The 14,168-nt window shown below is 51.6% G+C and overlaps 2 protein-coding genes across 2 annotated transcripts; one reads left to right on the plus strand and one right to left on the minus strand.

Moving 5' to 3' along the window:
* Positions 1-262: 262 nt before the first annotated feature.
* IUM83_03168 (SWI4 1, Peter Pan-like protein suppressor) lies at positions 263-1,761 on the minus strand (the record flags this gene model as incomplete). The annotated part of the gene is made up of 2 exons (XM_067927153.1): positions 263-1,606; positions 1,738-1,761. 2 exons carry the CDS (start codon positions 1,759-1,761, stop codon positions 263-265), a joined length of 1,368 nt encoding a protein of 455 aa, XP_067791857.1.
* A 2,138-nt stretch (positions 1,762-3,899) lies between these two features.
* On the plus strand, positions 3,900-4,442 carry IUM83_03169 (50S ribosomal protein L17; the record flags this gene model as incomplete). The annotated part of the gene is made up of 1 exon (XM_067927154.1): positions 3,900-4,442. One exon carries the CDS (start codon positions 3,900-3,902, stop codon positions 4,440-4,442), a length of 543 nt encoding a protein of 180 aa, XP_067791827.1.
* Between the last annotated feature and the right edge of the window lie 9,726 nt (positions 4,443-14,168).

Below are 14,168 nucleotides of genomic sequence, written 5' to 3' on the forward strand. Positions count from 1 at the left end.
GCTCGATAAGTAGGCTAAGGTAGGCTAGTTAGTTTAGCGTGTGTGTTTGAGAAATGGTATCAAGGCACCGAACCTGAAGAAACAAGAGTGACATGGAACTGTAAATTGTTTTTTTTTAAAACAAGTCCCGAGTTAATCTGCTTCAACGTCAAAGCTCGAACGTCGGTCGAGTGGGAATGAGTGCGAGAGTGAATGAAATCTATTAGGAAGGCAGAACACCTGCCATGAATAAGGTTCTGCTCGATTCAACGTAGCGTGTGGTCTACTTCTTCTTGGGTTGGCGTTGACGGATGACCTGGCCCTTGGGGGCCTTCGCACCAGGCCGGATGAACCGATTCTTCTTGTCAGATGCAGCAACCTCCGACGGCTTCTGCGCAGGGGCCTTAGGCTCGGCAGTTTTCTTCTGCTTCTTGTGCTTCGGCTCCTTCTTGTCGGGGAACATGTACGCGTCGGGCTCCTCGCCAACCTCTTGGCGGTAGTACTCCACGTCGTCGAGCTCCGAGTCGTCGTCGTTGCCACCAGTCTTGGCGGTGGTCTCATCGTACTCATCGTCGTCCTCTCCCTGTTCACGCTTACGCTTGCGCTCGGCCTTACGCTGCTTCTTCGCGTCCTTGGCCTCCTGCTTCTTGGCGACGTTGGCCTCCTGTTCTTCACGGCGCTGGCGCTTGAGAGCAAGGGCGGCTTCGTGCTTCGCCTTCGCCTTAGCAGACTCCTCCGGCGTCTTGGTCTTGTAGGCGTGGTACAGCACGTCACCCTCGCAGATGCCGCGCTCCACCTTGGTAAGGCTCAGCGTGAGACGCGGGCCGATCTCCGTTAGCCGCACCGCACTCTTCTCTGCCTTGCGGTTGCCACGTCCACGGAACGAGTCCGGCAGCGTCACGTGGGACGCCTCATCGTCCACTTCACTGTCGGAAGCGGATCCAACGCCCGCACCGTTGCCCAACACGTACTCACTGATATCCTCGAGCTTGTTCAGGTTGGGCACCTTGGCCTTCACGATCGTCTTGACACTCTTGGAGAGTCCAAGCGGCGCCGCGCGAATCACGTACTGTCGGAACTCGACGGTGTCCGTCTCCTTTTCGTAGTTGAACAGCACCACACGCCTGCACTCGGACAGCGCCACCGTCTGCACGTCGATGGCCGGGAACATGTTCTGGAATGTCACGTTCATCAGTTTGATGTGGTCGTCGGGCGCCGTGAAGTTGTTGAGCACCACAAGCGGCTTGGACTTGAGCGCCTGCGACGCGTCCACGGGGCGTTTGACCACCAGGTGCATCTGCTTCATGAGCGAGTACTTGGTCACCTTGAACGACAGCGTGGGACCGCGCGGGATGCGCGCGATCTTGAGGTTCGTGCCGGCCTCCGTGTTGGTGAAGAAGATGAAGTGCGTGACGCCCATGGGCGCGCCCACGTGCACGAAGTCCTTGAGCGTGTTCTTGCGCTTCTCGCGCAGCTTGTCGGCCGTGTAGGGCGCCATGACGCGGCGCATGTCCTGCACCAGCGTGCTCACGACGCCGGGCACCTTGCCCATCTTGAACACGAAGCTCATGGGCGAGTCATCCTTCTCCACGCTCGGGGCCTCCACCACGTGGGTGCGGGTCTTCCTCTGCAATGGATCAATCAATGAACAGGTCAGCCTACCAGCTTCTTGCAATCATTGTCGCCCACAGAGCGCGTCGGAGGGAGACTCTTGCACGGTTGCACGTGACCGATCGAGGCAGTCGAGATCATACGTACGCGCTTGCCTCCTTTACGCGGCATGGTAAGTTACGGGCGTCACAGCGCCGAGAGTCCGAGAGCTCAATTGACCTTCCGCTCGACCGAATGGCCACTGACTTTTGGCTGGTTGAAAATAGTTTTACGTGCTGTACACCAATTATACATGTGGACCACATCTATGCGTGTCAACATCCATCCACATGGCTACACTTCCGCAAGTCGGGGTGAAAGCCTGAAGCGGCCACGACCCACGAGTGGATGAGGTGTCGGTGGCGAAGCGTGTTGCAGAGCAGTCAAGATATGACCGAGACTGGGCGGACACGATGACGCAGAATGTGGCGAAGCTGGAAGACCAGGTTAAGCGGGAGCCTGAGAGAGACGTGGAGGGTTTGAAGACGCGGGGTGGAGCTGCAAAGCAGACCGATGCTGCTGCTGCTGCTGCTGCTGCATCGTCAGCGGCTGTTGCAGAAGTGTCGAAGCCACACAAACAACCTGATACACTACTAAAATTCGATCGGTTGCTGCGATACCGGTTGGCACGAAGAGTGGCGACTACAAACTACAGAACGCACATATTCTCAGCGTGGCAACGGAGACGGTGAAGAAAGGCTGCGCAGGACTACACTCGCTTAAGCAATCAGGTCGCTGTGAATGAGAGGACTCACTGGCGTACGTTAAAACGCTGGAAGGTGCTGGGGAGGCGGAGGCAGCAGAACACTTAAGCCAGACGAACGAATTGAATGTGTTGATTAAAAGTGAGAAGCAGCAACGTGAGACGGCTCATGCAGCCGTCATCGCACAGGAGTGGAAAGGAAAGCAAGATTTCGACCGTTTTGTACAGCAAGTGGATCCGGGAGATAGTGCACAGGCATCCCATGAACTGCTGACGGAAACTTACAGCTAGCTTGGCCGGAATGGAGAAGAGAAGCTAGCTCTCCAGTCTAAGCTAAGAAAACTGACTCAGTTAGCTAAACGATGGTGACGCTGATAAAGACGCCAAATTCAAAGAGTTGGAAGGGCTATCCAGCAGTCTGGCTACAGTGTTACACGAAAGAACCGCTCTGGATAATGAGCGGCAAATGGTTTGCCTCCCGTTGGTGCGGTCGAATGAGACGATATATCAGCTCGCGGTGGAGTTGATCGAAGAAGCGCACCTTTGGTTGTCGTGACCAAATCAATCACACGGTGGCAGGCCAAGTACAGTCACTAAAGATTGTGTAACCTTTCGTCGCGAACGGACCATGGACGTGGATCCGTCAGGTCCAAGGGAGAATCGATGCCCTTCTTCTCAGCCCCCAAGACGTGCACGTGGTCGACGAGGGGGTTGCCGTCATTACAGCACGAGGAGGAATTCAAGACCTCCCTTGGATTCGTCTTCCGAGGAGAGGGAAACAGAAACACCCAGGGCAGTCGTAATTGACATACCCAGTGGTGACGAGGGCGACGACCGAGAGAAAGCCCAGCTAGAGCGTCGAGGTGGAAGATTTGCATCGCTGTCGAAGAGTGTTACCGACAGCTGCGATCTGCCTGAGAGGCACCTCTACTTCGGTAGTCGCAGCTGAAGTGAACTTCTTGCAATTTGCATAATGACGGCCGAGGCTGTTCTACGGGTCTCGAAGGCTTACGGACCAAATGGCCCCATGTACTCAAGAGTTCTGCAACCGATTCCCATCGTACTGATGCCGGCATCGGCGATTTGGCTGCGCAGCTTCTCGATTTCGTGCTCGATTGAGAGCTGGCCAGCTGCTCAAATTTCGCCACGTGTTGCGAGTACTCGTCTTTCGATTCATGATTGCTTCGGCGAAGCTCAACATTGTGAGTTTGTTTCTAGTGCTGTGGGGTTTTATCCTCCTCTGCCTCAAGTCGACGGCGTTTTTGATCTTTTCTGGCAGCTTGGCCACTGGGATCTCCTCTGGCATTTCGCTTTCGCCTCTGCTCTTGATTTTGGCTTTGACTTGGTCTTCGGCTTCGACTCAGTGAGAAGCGGCGAGGAGGTGAACGCCGGGGACTGTGGCTCCTACACGACAAACGATCGACTGTACGTATGCGAAACGCTGCCGATAACGACGCTCCTCTTCGGGGTCTTTCAGTTCATACCAGCAAGCCACCGCCTGAAGTTCTTTTCATATTTCTCAGTCGACTCGTTATCTGAGGGGGCAGCACAGCAGACTCGCAATGCAATGATACTATTCGCGTCAACCGAGGTTCTGACGAAACTCGTGCAAGGCGGCACCAATCGTACGGAGACGCGACAGGTCGAAGACTACACGCGGTTGACGGAGCGGATTGAACAGAACGAAACAGCGATGGAAGACTCATTGGCGTACGTCCAAGCAATCATGACCATTGACAAAGCCAAGGCGACAGAGCATCTGGGTGAGATCAAGGAGCTGACCGTGTCGATAAACCAGGACAAAAGACAACGTGATGCTTCGTTGGCTGCTATGATAGCTGGCGAGTGGGGTGGGAATCGAGAGGAATTTGATCGACTTCTCGCTCGACCACTATCCCCGGAGGCGCCAACTGCAACCCACATCAAGTTGGCTTCGATTCCAAGCAAGTTGGGCAAGAAAAATGAAGAGCTGCTGAGGTTGCAGTCGAAGGTTAAAAACCAATTGAGCCGCCTGACGGCGACAGACACTGAACGCGACGCCCAGCTTCTGACGTTATCGGAGGTGTCGAGCAAGTTGTCAGCGGAGTTGTCCGCAAAGTCGCAGATCTAAGGCGAACGCCAGGCGCTGTGTGTCGATCTTCTCAAGTCTAACGAGGGAATTTGGGCGCAGGTCATCGAGCTGTGTGAAGATGCAGTACTCGATGCACCAAATTCTAACAACTAGCATTAAGAGCATCTCACTTGTAGTCAATCACAACTTGTGATTGACTGTTTCAACTTACTTGAATAAATGCTTTCCACTCAAAATATCGAGGCGAAGATCGTACGTCCCAATGTGTCATGACCAGCTCGAGATCGCGAGGTTCCTCGCCATCTTCATCACGTCCTCGGTCCCGCCGACAGGACACTAAATCGCTCAAGAAATCATCTCCAACTGCCGGAACTCGACGCTCGAACACCAAAGAAAGACTGAACATCATCACTCATTGTCCAAGAACGACCGAATACCCGAGACGCACATTTATCACGGCCGTCGCAGTCGAAGCGTGCTCCTTGCAACGTGTGTGATGCCGGCGGAGGAACTCCAGGATTCCTTAGAAGTCTACGGCCCCAATGATGCTATGTACAATGGAAGGCTCAAACCCATCGCGATAATTCTCCGACCTGGTGAATCGACTGAGAAGTACGAAATGAACTTCAAGAGATGGCTCGCTGGTCGACAGGTCACGCTAAAGATGCTGGAAAAGGACCCGGAGGAGGAACGTCGTTATCGCCAATGCTTCACGTATGTTTGTGTGGACACCACGGTTCAAGTGCAATCCAGGGGCGGAAGCAAAAGCCAGAGTCGACAGAGAAGGAAGAGAAGTCCTTCAAGAGAAACGACTCGTGGTGGCCGCGGTGAAAAAGTGAAGCGCCCCCGAGTCGAACCTGACAAAAAGAAAGCTGAGTCGGCACCTGCATCGAGCGACCAAACATCCTGTTCCAGTGTTGATACATCTCAAGATTGCACCGAGAAGATTCCTCAACTCATGATAAGGGTGGAAAACCTTGTGACTCGCCGCTTCGAAGACATTAAGCGAAACTTGAAAAATTTGGACCGACAAGTTGGAACGCAAAATAGCAGTGATAATCATAATTCACCGTCTAAGGAGAGCTTTAAGCAAGCTGACGTTAGCAGTACTTTTGGGAGCGAAGAGAAGAATGAGGAGCATCCAACAAATGCCGCTATCGTTTTTGCATCGGCGGAGATTCTCAGGACTACTGGGAGAGTGGATGCCGATCTCGCAAGGAAGAGGTTGAACGATACCTACACTCACATCTGCGACCAAATAGCACTGAACGAAACCGCGGTGGATGATGCGCTCGCATATCTCAAAGCGATCATGAACATTGACGAAACCCAAGCGACGGAGCAGCTGACTGAGATCAAAGAACTGACGGTGTTGATTAATCAAGAAAAGAGGCGGCGAGACGCAGCTTTTGCTGCTATGGTGGCTCATGAGTGGAAAGGAAGAAGCGAAGGGCTGCTTCGTGCTGTACAGCAATTTGACAGAGCTGGGAAGCTCAACGCCTCTCACGACAGATTATTGGCGATGCTCGTGAAGTTACAGCAAAAACGAGAAGAAGCGCTAGCGGTACAGGTGAAACTGAAGAACCGATTGAGCTGGCTCAAAGCTGACGACCAGGGGAGAGAAGCCCAATTTCAGGAACTGCGGCAGTTGTCGAACAAGTTGGTGACTGCGCTATCTGTGCTCTCTCGGATGGAAGAGTGCCGTCAAGCATTATGCATGGACTTGCTACAGTCAAACGAAAGCATCAGGATGCAGACGGTCAGTTTGATCAAAGAAGCCCAGTACGACGCCTCACTGCGATCCACTCAATAGCCAATAAAGGTGAAAAGCTGGTATTAATGAACACCCTGCACACGTCTTCGACGCTGCATCTTTACACTATACCGGCCGAGTCTATCACATAATTCATGCCTTACTTACTATCTTAGGACCCCCGAACGCTTAGTCAGTCTCTCCCGTGTTTTGCTGTCGTGAGCGGAAAAATTCCAGTTCGCAGAGGTGATACGAGGTGGAATACGAACCCAGGTAAAACAGTACCTCAGACGAACAACCCGACTCTAGTTCGACCCGCATTGAGACTCCACCCCAAGCAACAGACCGGCGCTGGAAGTGTTGAGGTGCAACGTGTGACGAGGCTATGGGCATTTTGGTAGGAGAGCTCCGTCGTCTTTCCCTGAAAGTCCACGCAGGGTGCAGCCAAGTCGAGGAAAGTCTCGTATCAGACGCAGCGCGGTTGCAGCACCAGCATCCGTCAGCAGTTCAGACCGATGAGGACTGATCCCACGTGGAGAAGACGATGCTGGAGCAACAATCGGAAATGAAGGTCACCGCAGAGAAAGCACTCTCCACGGACAAGTCGACAGGGCCTCGTTTGTCAAAATCGGCGAACAACGGGCCCCCAGCGGCCCCAGAAAGTAAGCTACCTTCAGGGTTTTGCGTACTGCGGAGCAATGGATCACGTACGCATGGAGTGAGCACGGCAAACTTTTTTTTATTGAAAACTCAAACAGCCAAAAACCAAAATCTGAGCGGCAAACGATGCGCGCACACGGTCGCGCTCAGAAACGCCTTAAGAAGCCGATAAAGCGCAAAAATCTCCTCGATCCCAACTGATGACAGTTCATTACCTCAGCCTGTTCACGACATCACCCAAAAAATGATTTTGCATCTGGCACAGCTGAAGACGCAAGTGAAGTCCCGCTGTGAAGCGCTGAAGCAAGAAATCAGGAGTCTTGTGGTTGGGGATGTAAACACTGGGGCTGGTCATGTGTTGGCCATTGAGGAAGTGATGGAGCATGAGGTGCTTCAGCCGGCCAAGGTGCACCCACATTTCGTACCTACCTCGCCACATGATCCATCTTCTTCTGATGATAGCAACACTTCACAAAACAATCCCATAGAAGCTAAGGAGAATCGATATGTGCATTACGTGCCGTTTGAACCGGATCCCGATCCTTACCGTCGATATCTCCCCCGGTTGTTAAGGCGGAAGAATTCCAGCTCAAGTCGCGACAGAAATCCTGGAGAAAGGCGAACGGCCCAGCCAAGAAGCGTCTCACCGACTACTACTTGCGGTTGAGCGCCCAAAATTTTGCCCGTAGCTATACTACACTGCTCCGTGGGGGACAGCTCCGTCGGCGACTTGAAGGATCACCGCTTCATATTGGATTTGATGGGGGCGGTGACCGCACTGGAACCTTTCAACCTTCGGGGCTACTGTGTACTTGTAGTTTTGTGTTTGCAGAATGCGGCACCGCATTGAGCCAGTCGTGAACGCTATTCAATTGAGAACGCTGAACGAAATCGCAGTTGATGACGCGCTGACCTACGCGAAAACGATTATGGACATCTACATGTACAAGGTGGACGTCTCGTCCTCCAGATCCAGGAATTGACCGAGACGCTCAAGGCAGAAAACCGGCGTCGAGGCGTTGCGCTAACTGCTGTGAATGGGGAGGCAGAAGGAGCTGGGTCGACTCTTGCAATGCTCAGCCGGGAAAAATATCCCGCGTTCTCTCCACGAAAAGCCGACGTCCATCCACCGCAAGCAAGACCAGAAAACTGAAGAGGTGTCGGCGTTGCAACGCCATCTAAACGCCCGATTGCATTCCGTGAATGCTGAAAACAGTGACAAAGATGGACAAACTTCGGACCTGCAAGAGTTAGCAAGCTGACAACCGAGTTGATCGCCAGGTCCTTGCTGAATGAGCGGTCCTCTCGCTAGCGATGAAGTGGAACGAAGAAGTTAACCATACTTCGGTAAGTGTCATCAGCTAGGATTTCCAAGCATTGCCAAGGTTCTATGTAATAAGTTTCCTAACGTACATAATATCTCGTGTGTGGCTGTGTGATCTTCGAGTGCTGCAGATCTTCCTGTCCGTTCATGAGTTTGTGAATGGACGCCCTAGAGGTCATAAATCTTTTCGCTTTGCTGTTGTCTGGTTACCACGATGAGAAATGGAAGCTACTCGAGATCGAGGCGGCGACGTTTATCTCCTCCGATGCGAGATAACCAGCGCTGCGGCATTAACGTGCTGGCGACCCGGATCATGACATTGGATGATTTTCTGTTCGAAGAAGAGGTCATGGCTGTGGAAGGCGTCGAGGGGACTCCATTCCGACCGATCCCTGTGCTGCTGCTGCCTGGAGAGACAACTACCGCCTACGAGGAAAAATTCGAGAGTTGGCTGCTCAGATGAAATCTGACGAAGGCATTTATGCTGCTGTGTGCTCCGGACGTTGAGCGTCGATTTCGACTTGACTTTGCAGACTCCAGAGCATGGGAGCTTCGACGTCATAGCGTCGCACAAGCGTATCAGCGCAAGCAGAAGAAATTTGAAGCGCCTCAAACCCGAAAAAATACCAACCAGGAGCCGCTAATATGGGATCCGAAGTCGGACAGAACTACTGGCAACTGACGTGATGACCAGCGAGGAGTACTTCCAGGCTATTGAAGATGAAGGGCTCAATGGTCGGGTGATGGTCAATCAGCGGCTGAGACAAATCTCAATTGTCTTGAATGCTTACGAGTCGGTTGAGCAATACGAGGCCAATTTTAAGCGGTGGCTAGCAAACAAGCAAATATCGATTGATATGCTCGAAACTGAAAAAAAAAAAGCGACGCTATCGAAAATGCTTCGCGCGAGTCAGAGCTTATAGTTTGACGAGGCGAGAACGTTTTAGGACGGCCCTCGATGCACTGCCACTCACTTGGAGCCGGAAGAGAAGTACGAGTGTGTCTGAGCTCGAGGACAGTGTAAAATATCGACGGACTAACGTGAGCGATGACGTTGCTGTAGCTATCCATGCACGCAACAATAGTCTAAAGGCTACCCCCGATGCTGCGGATGATGTAATGGTACTAGCGCTCACGATGGAAAATTGAAGAGTGACATTAAGTTTTAACTGTCGCTAGCATGTTGCTGCACTACCCTGTTGTAGCTACGTCCGCTAAACTATTGACAAGAACTTCTTCTCAACTATCATTGGTCCAGTTATCAATTGACGTGTACACCAAATGTACCAATTGACAATTTACGTATGAAGAAATTGACGAATCATGCATAGTTACATGAATCCGTCACAGATGAGCTGACGACGGTGACAAAAGTGAACGAACTCATGCCAGCGGAGGCAACTTGCCCCATCAACATTGGCAGCGCACAACTGAAAATATATCAGCTATGCTCTCGAAGGTGAAGCAAATGAAGGCAAACCGTCCTGACGAGTGCCTGATCAGACGCTACACGAACATTGCGCTCAACGAGTTGGCCATGAAGGATGCTCTCATGTATGTGAAGATAAATGGGCGTCTTGACAAGGTAGAAAGTGCTGAGAACTTACAACAGATCGATGAGTTGGCGGTGATAATCAATCAGGCGAAACGACGTCGTGACACGGCTCTAGCTACTGTACTCACGCAAGAATGGGAAGGAAAGCAAGAAAGGCTGGCGCAACTCCTAGAAGAACATACCGACGCAACCTCGAGCGCTTCTCACGAAACACTAGCGGCGATACACATGAGATTGGATAGCAACGAGAAAGAGATCCACGCCTTTCATATTAACAATAGGCTGGAACCTGATTCTCGTACCCGTGATGTCCAATTCCAGGAGTTACATGAACTGTCGAGGAAAGTGGGAGAAGCAATGAGAAAGCGGTCTCAGCTGGCGGACCAACGCAAGACAACGAGTATGAGATTATTGCGATCCAACGAAGAATTACGAATGTTGACACTTGAATTGATAGACGAAGCTGACGGTGTTTGGGAATGAAATATTTGACGCGGTGGGCTCGGAGTAATGGTCTCTGGTTAATGAATATTGCATGTGCGCGTCGTATTCACGACAAAGTTTTCGCCACCCCAGAGGGCCGCAGCACCCTATTGTCTAGCCACCCAGTCATCCAAATTTTTCGTGCGATAGTTCTCTTTTGTCATTCAAAGTAATGTAAGTGCGTATTGAGTTCACTTACAGTGTCCAGCGCTCGGCCAGATATTCTCCGCGTATGAATTGCTGACTGGCGTTATCGTAGCTCCTACAAATTTGCATTTATCCAGCACCATTTTTGAGCTCTACACATATATATATACTGTATACTGTATTATGCTTTGCAATGCGGTTGTCGTTTCACCTAGTGATTTGCCCGAGTTATACGGTTTCGGTTAATATTGGATTTTGTATAGGGATGGGGGTGGTCCTAATTTGTGTCGACCTTGTACAAATACACACGCCTGGTGACGCAACTTGGAATTTCCCTAATATAATATATTATCAAATAGTGGGGTTCGGCTAGTAGTCATACTACTACTATCCAAATTCGGGCAATACTATAATACTATATCTATTTGTAGTGATGCATCGACGGTACTAATATGACTACTAATATGCCTACTGATATCACTGAGATCGAACTACAGTACTTACTTAAGTACAGTAATTAGTCTGGCCAGACTAAAATTGAACTTCGATTTTTCTCTCTCACAACAATTAGTCTGTCTTCAAAAGGGACAGATTAATTTTGAACATTGACTAATTTTGAATACCTAAATAGTCTGCTGGTGGTAAGGAGAACGTGTATCTATGTAGTTAAGACTGTCGCTTTCAGTGTTCTAAGTAAACATCAAACGATGGCTTCGTCGAGGATGTCGGTTTCTGCTCGCTCTATGCGGCAGCTAGCTTCACTTTTGTCTTCGTTGATCGGCTCTTGTTCATTTGCTGTGTCGCCGACCTCCTTCGTTTTCAGTGGGTACTTCTGGTGATCTCCTGTAAGTGAGGGAAAAGTAGCGATGTTGACAAAAACATGGTCTGTGAGCTATCCACAAGTGCCTCACAAAAATAAAATACTGAACAGACACAATAATTGGGAAGTAAGAAAGAAATGGATCCGAATTTTGAAAAAAAAAGAAACGGGTACAAATTTGGGAAGAAATAAGTACCTTATTGTGTATAACCGCCTGCTTATTTAGCGACATCTATCTACCCCACATCTAAGAAAGAAAGAAACGTCTGTCCTCGGCGCGGAACATCTATGTTGAATAACCATCATGTGCGGGGGTTCGAGCCCATGTCATGAATCATACCACTTCACCAAGACGAGCCCAGTTCAGACATGAATATTTGTGCTCAGACTAAATATGAACATCCTGATTTCTGTAGCACATGAAATGTCTGGTCCTGACTAATTTAGAAGACAGACTAATTTTGAGCCCAGCCTAATTACTGTAGTCACTGTACCATTTCTGGCGCTTGTCTCCATACGCTTTATCTCCACTCGGTTGTGGTAAATAAAAAGATACCGCTAGTTCGTCGTTAGTTTTGACATTAGGAGAGTCATCATGAAAACAACGGTTGCGAAAACACATCAATGGGGCATGATTTCCAGTTCTGTGGTGTAGGAAACATCAGTTTTGTGGAGCACCCAAGTGGAACAGTGTACCAAATCCGCCTAAAGGCGGAATCGACGGTACTACTCAGGTGGATGGGTACATGGTGCCAGTCCGCCGAGCTCGCCGAGCTCACAGGCTTCACGGGCGCACTGCGACCGACTGACGAGGATCCAAGAGCACCGGAGACCAAGGACGGGTGGCGCCACGCAATGGGGAGACGCACGTACGACGGCACGAGCGCGGGGAGTGCTAGGAGGCGCTCAGCCGAGTTCAAGGGAGTTTCCAGGCCCTGAGCTCGGCTGAACAGAGCCCCCGGCCGCCCAGACGACGCGAGACACGGCCGGAAGCCGCACAAGAGGACCAAGCGTGAGCCCGGCGAGCCCAGCAGCGCTCAGCCGAGTCGGCGAGACTTCCTCGTGGAGCTCGCCGGGTTATCCGGACAGCTTATCCGGCATTGCCGAGGTCGTGGCGTTGAGCGAGGGTGAAGGGTCGGCTAAGATCCGAAACCACTCCATTTCACTTGATATTTGTATAGGACCTTAGGAATAGTGGAGGCGCCCTTTCAGGGCGCCCAGGAGACTTAAGAACAAACAGAGCAGAATTTTCTAGGCCACAACACGTGCACATTTTCCGGTAAGTCTCTGCACGGGGTCGGATTATGCCTGCCGTCGGTACCCGAGAGGCACAGCTTGTAGGGTATTCGACTGGCAGCGCCAAGTGATTAGGTCGGCCCGGGATTGGGCGTTGGGTGCTCGCCAAGTGCGAAGGAAAAGTCTCACTAACTCAGCGAGCCGGTACGCCGGACAGTCCGGGTGCCATTACTCTTCAAGTCGGGTTGCTTGTGCCCCGGCGGCCTGTAAAAGCGCTAGCGCGCCGCCGTCCATCCTTTTGTGGAGGGCACAGGAGTTTATGAACGGGGTCCGCTAGCTCGGCGGATCTCCGGAAGAGTGAATCTTGGTTGGCAGGTGTCGGCGAGAGGCGAGACACCCGCTGTCCCGGTTGGGCCGAACCGTGAGGGGGCAACCCCTGCGCAGGCCAACAAACGCCGACCTAACTCGGCGATTGTTGTGGTTTGTGCTAAGGAATCCACATCTGATGGTATTTGTGTGTTCTGCAACGCCACAGTTCGCCAACTCGGACTCGTACACCGGCTTTCTCTATGCGCTAACTCGGATGGCGAATATGGCCACCACAGTCTACTATCCGCAGAACCGAAGTCTGAGATAAAGTAAAAGCGCGAATATAATAAATGCTCAGAGTACTCAGAGGATCGGCGCGTGTTGCCTACATCAAAGTTCTGGACGATGGCCTAGGTATCGCTGACGTGGGGCCTACTTTCTATCGTTTTGCACCATGTGTTGTGTGATTCTTGGCCGTTTGCATCCTCATCTATTGGTATACTGTGGTATCGGGAAATGAAGCCGAAGCCAAAACCCAAAGCCGAGACAAGGGACGAAGAAGACTCGAGGCGCCGGCGCCAACTGGCAAGTCACAACCCATCGCCAGTCATTCGACCAAACGCCCCGGTCGCTGATTGGCCTAAATTGGTCGGCGACGATGACTCGTCGACGGTCCCAAGTCGATCATGGGCGGTTGCACGGTGCGAACCTACTGGCAAGATCCGAACTTATGAGTCGTCGGCGCTGTCCCCAGTCGTCGGTGGCGTTTCAGCGGCCGTTTGACTCGTCGGTAACGCCACCACGGCGCAGAAAAAGCGCCGACGAGTCGTGATTTACAACTGGCGGTCCAAAAACGGACGCGTTTATACTTGATATTTGTATTGATCGATAGGAAACTTCAGAGAAGGCAAGATAAGTCTTCGGGCAACAATAACAGAACAACTTTCCTCCCAACCACGCAAGGGCGACACCGGTGCCTGCAGTGAACGACCTGCAGCTCAAGGTAAACCTGGTAGGTAGGATTATGACTGTCGGTGGGCACATTTACTAGTGTAGCGTGTTTTCATCCCTGGTAGGGCCAAGAGAGTAGTGGCCGGTGTATTGGTAGCGACGAGTCGTCGCCAGGAACTGGAGGAGCGAGAGCGCACTCCATTTATTTCTTCCCGCCGGAGTATAGCTCCGGCACCCTCGTATCACGCCGTAAAAGGCCGGGACCCTTCCTTCTGAGGGCCTGCGAGGTATATTTTGCGTGTGAGAGCGTGCTAGCCTTTGCTCGTGGCTAGTGATGCTGAGTCTTCCGTCGGTCGACTAGCGGAAGCTCGGTACACAGGGGAAACATCAACCCGGTGCAAGGGAAAGTTCCTGGGCCTTCAGGTTCTAACCCTAACAAGCCCATTGAGTCTTCGGTGACTTGGTGGGTGTTGGTGGTGGGGAAAATGTGCCAATATATAATTTAGGGCGTGTTCCTACTCGACAAT

The sequence above is a fragment of the Phytophthora cinnamomi genome (genome assembly GCF_018691715.1).
Source record: "Phytophthora cinnamomi strain GKB4 chromosome Unknown Contig38, whole genome shotgun sequence".
NCBI lineage: Eukaryota > Oomycota > Peronosporomycetes > Peronosporales > Peronosporaceae > Phytophthora > Phytophthora cinnamomi.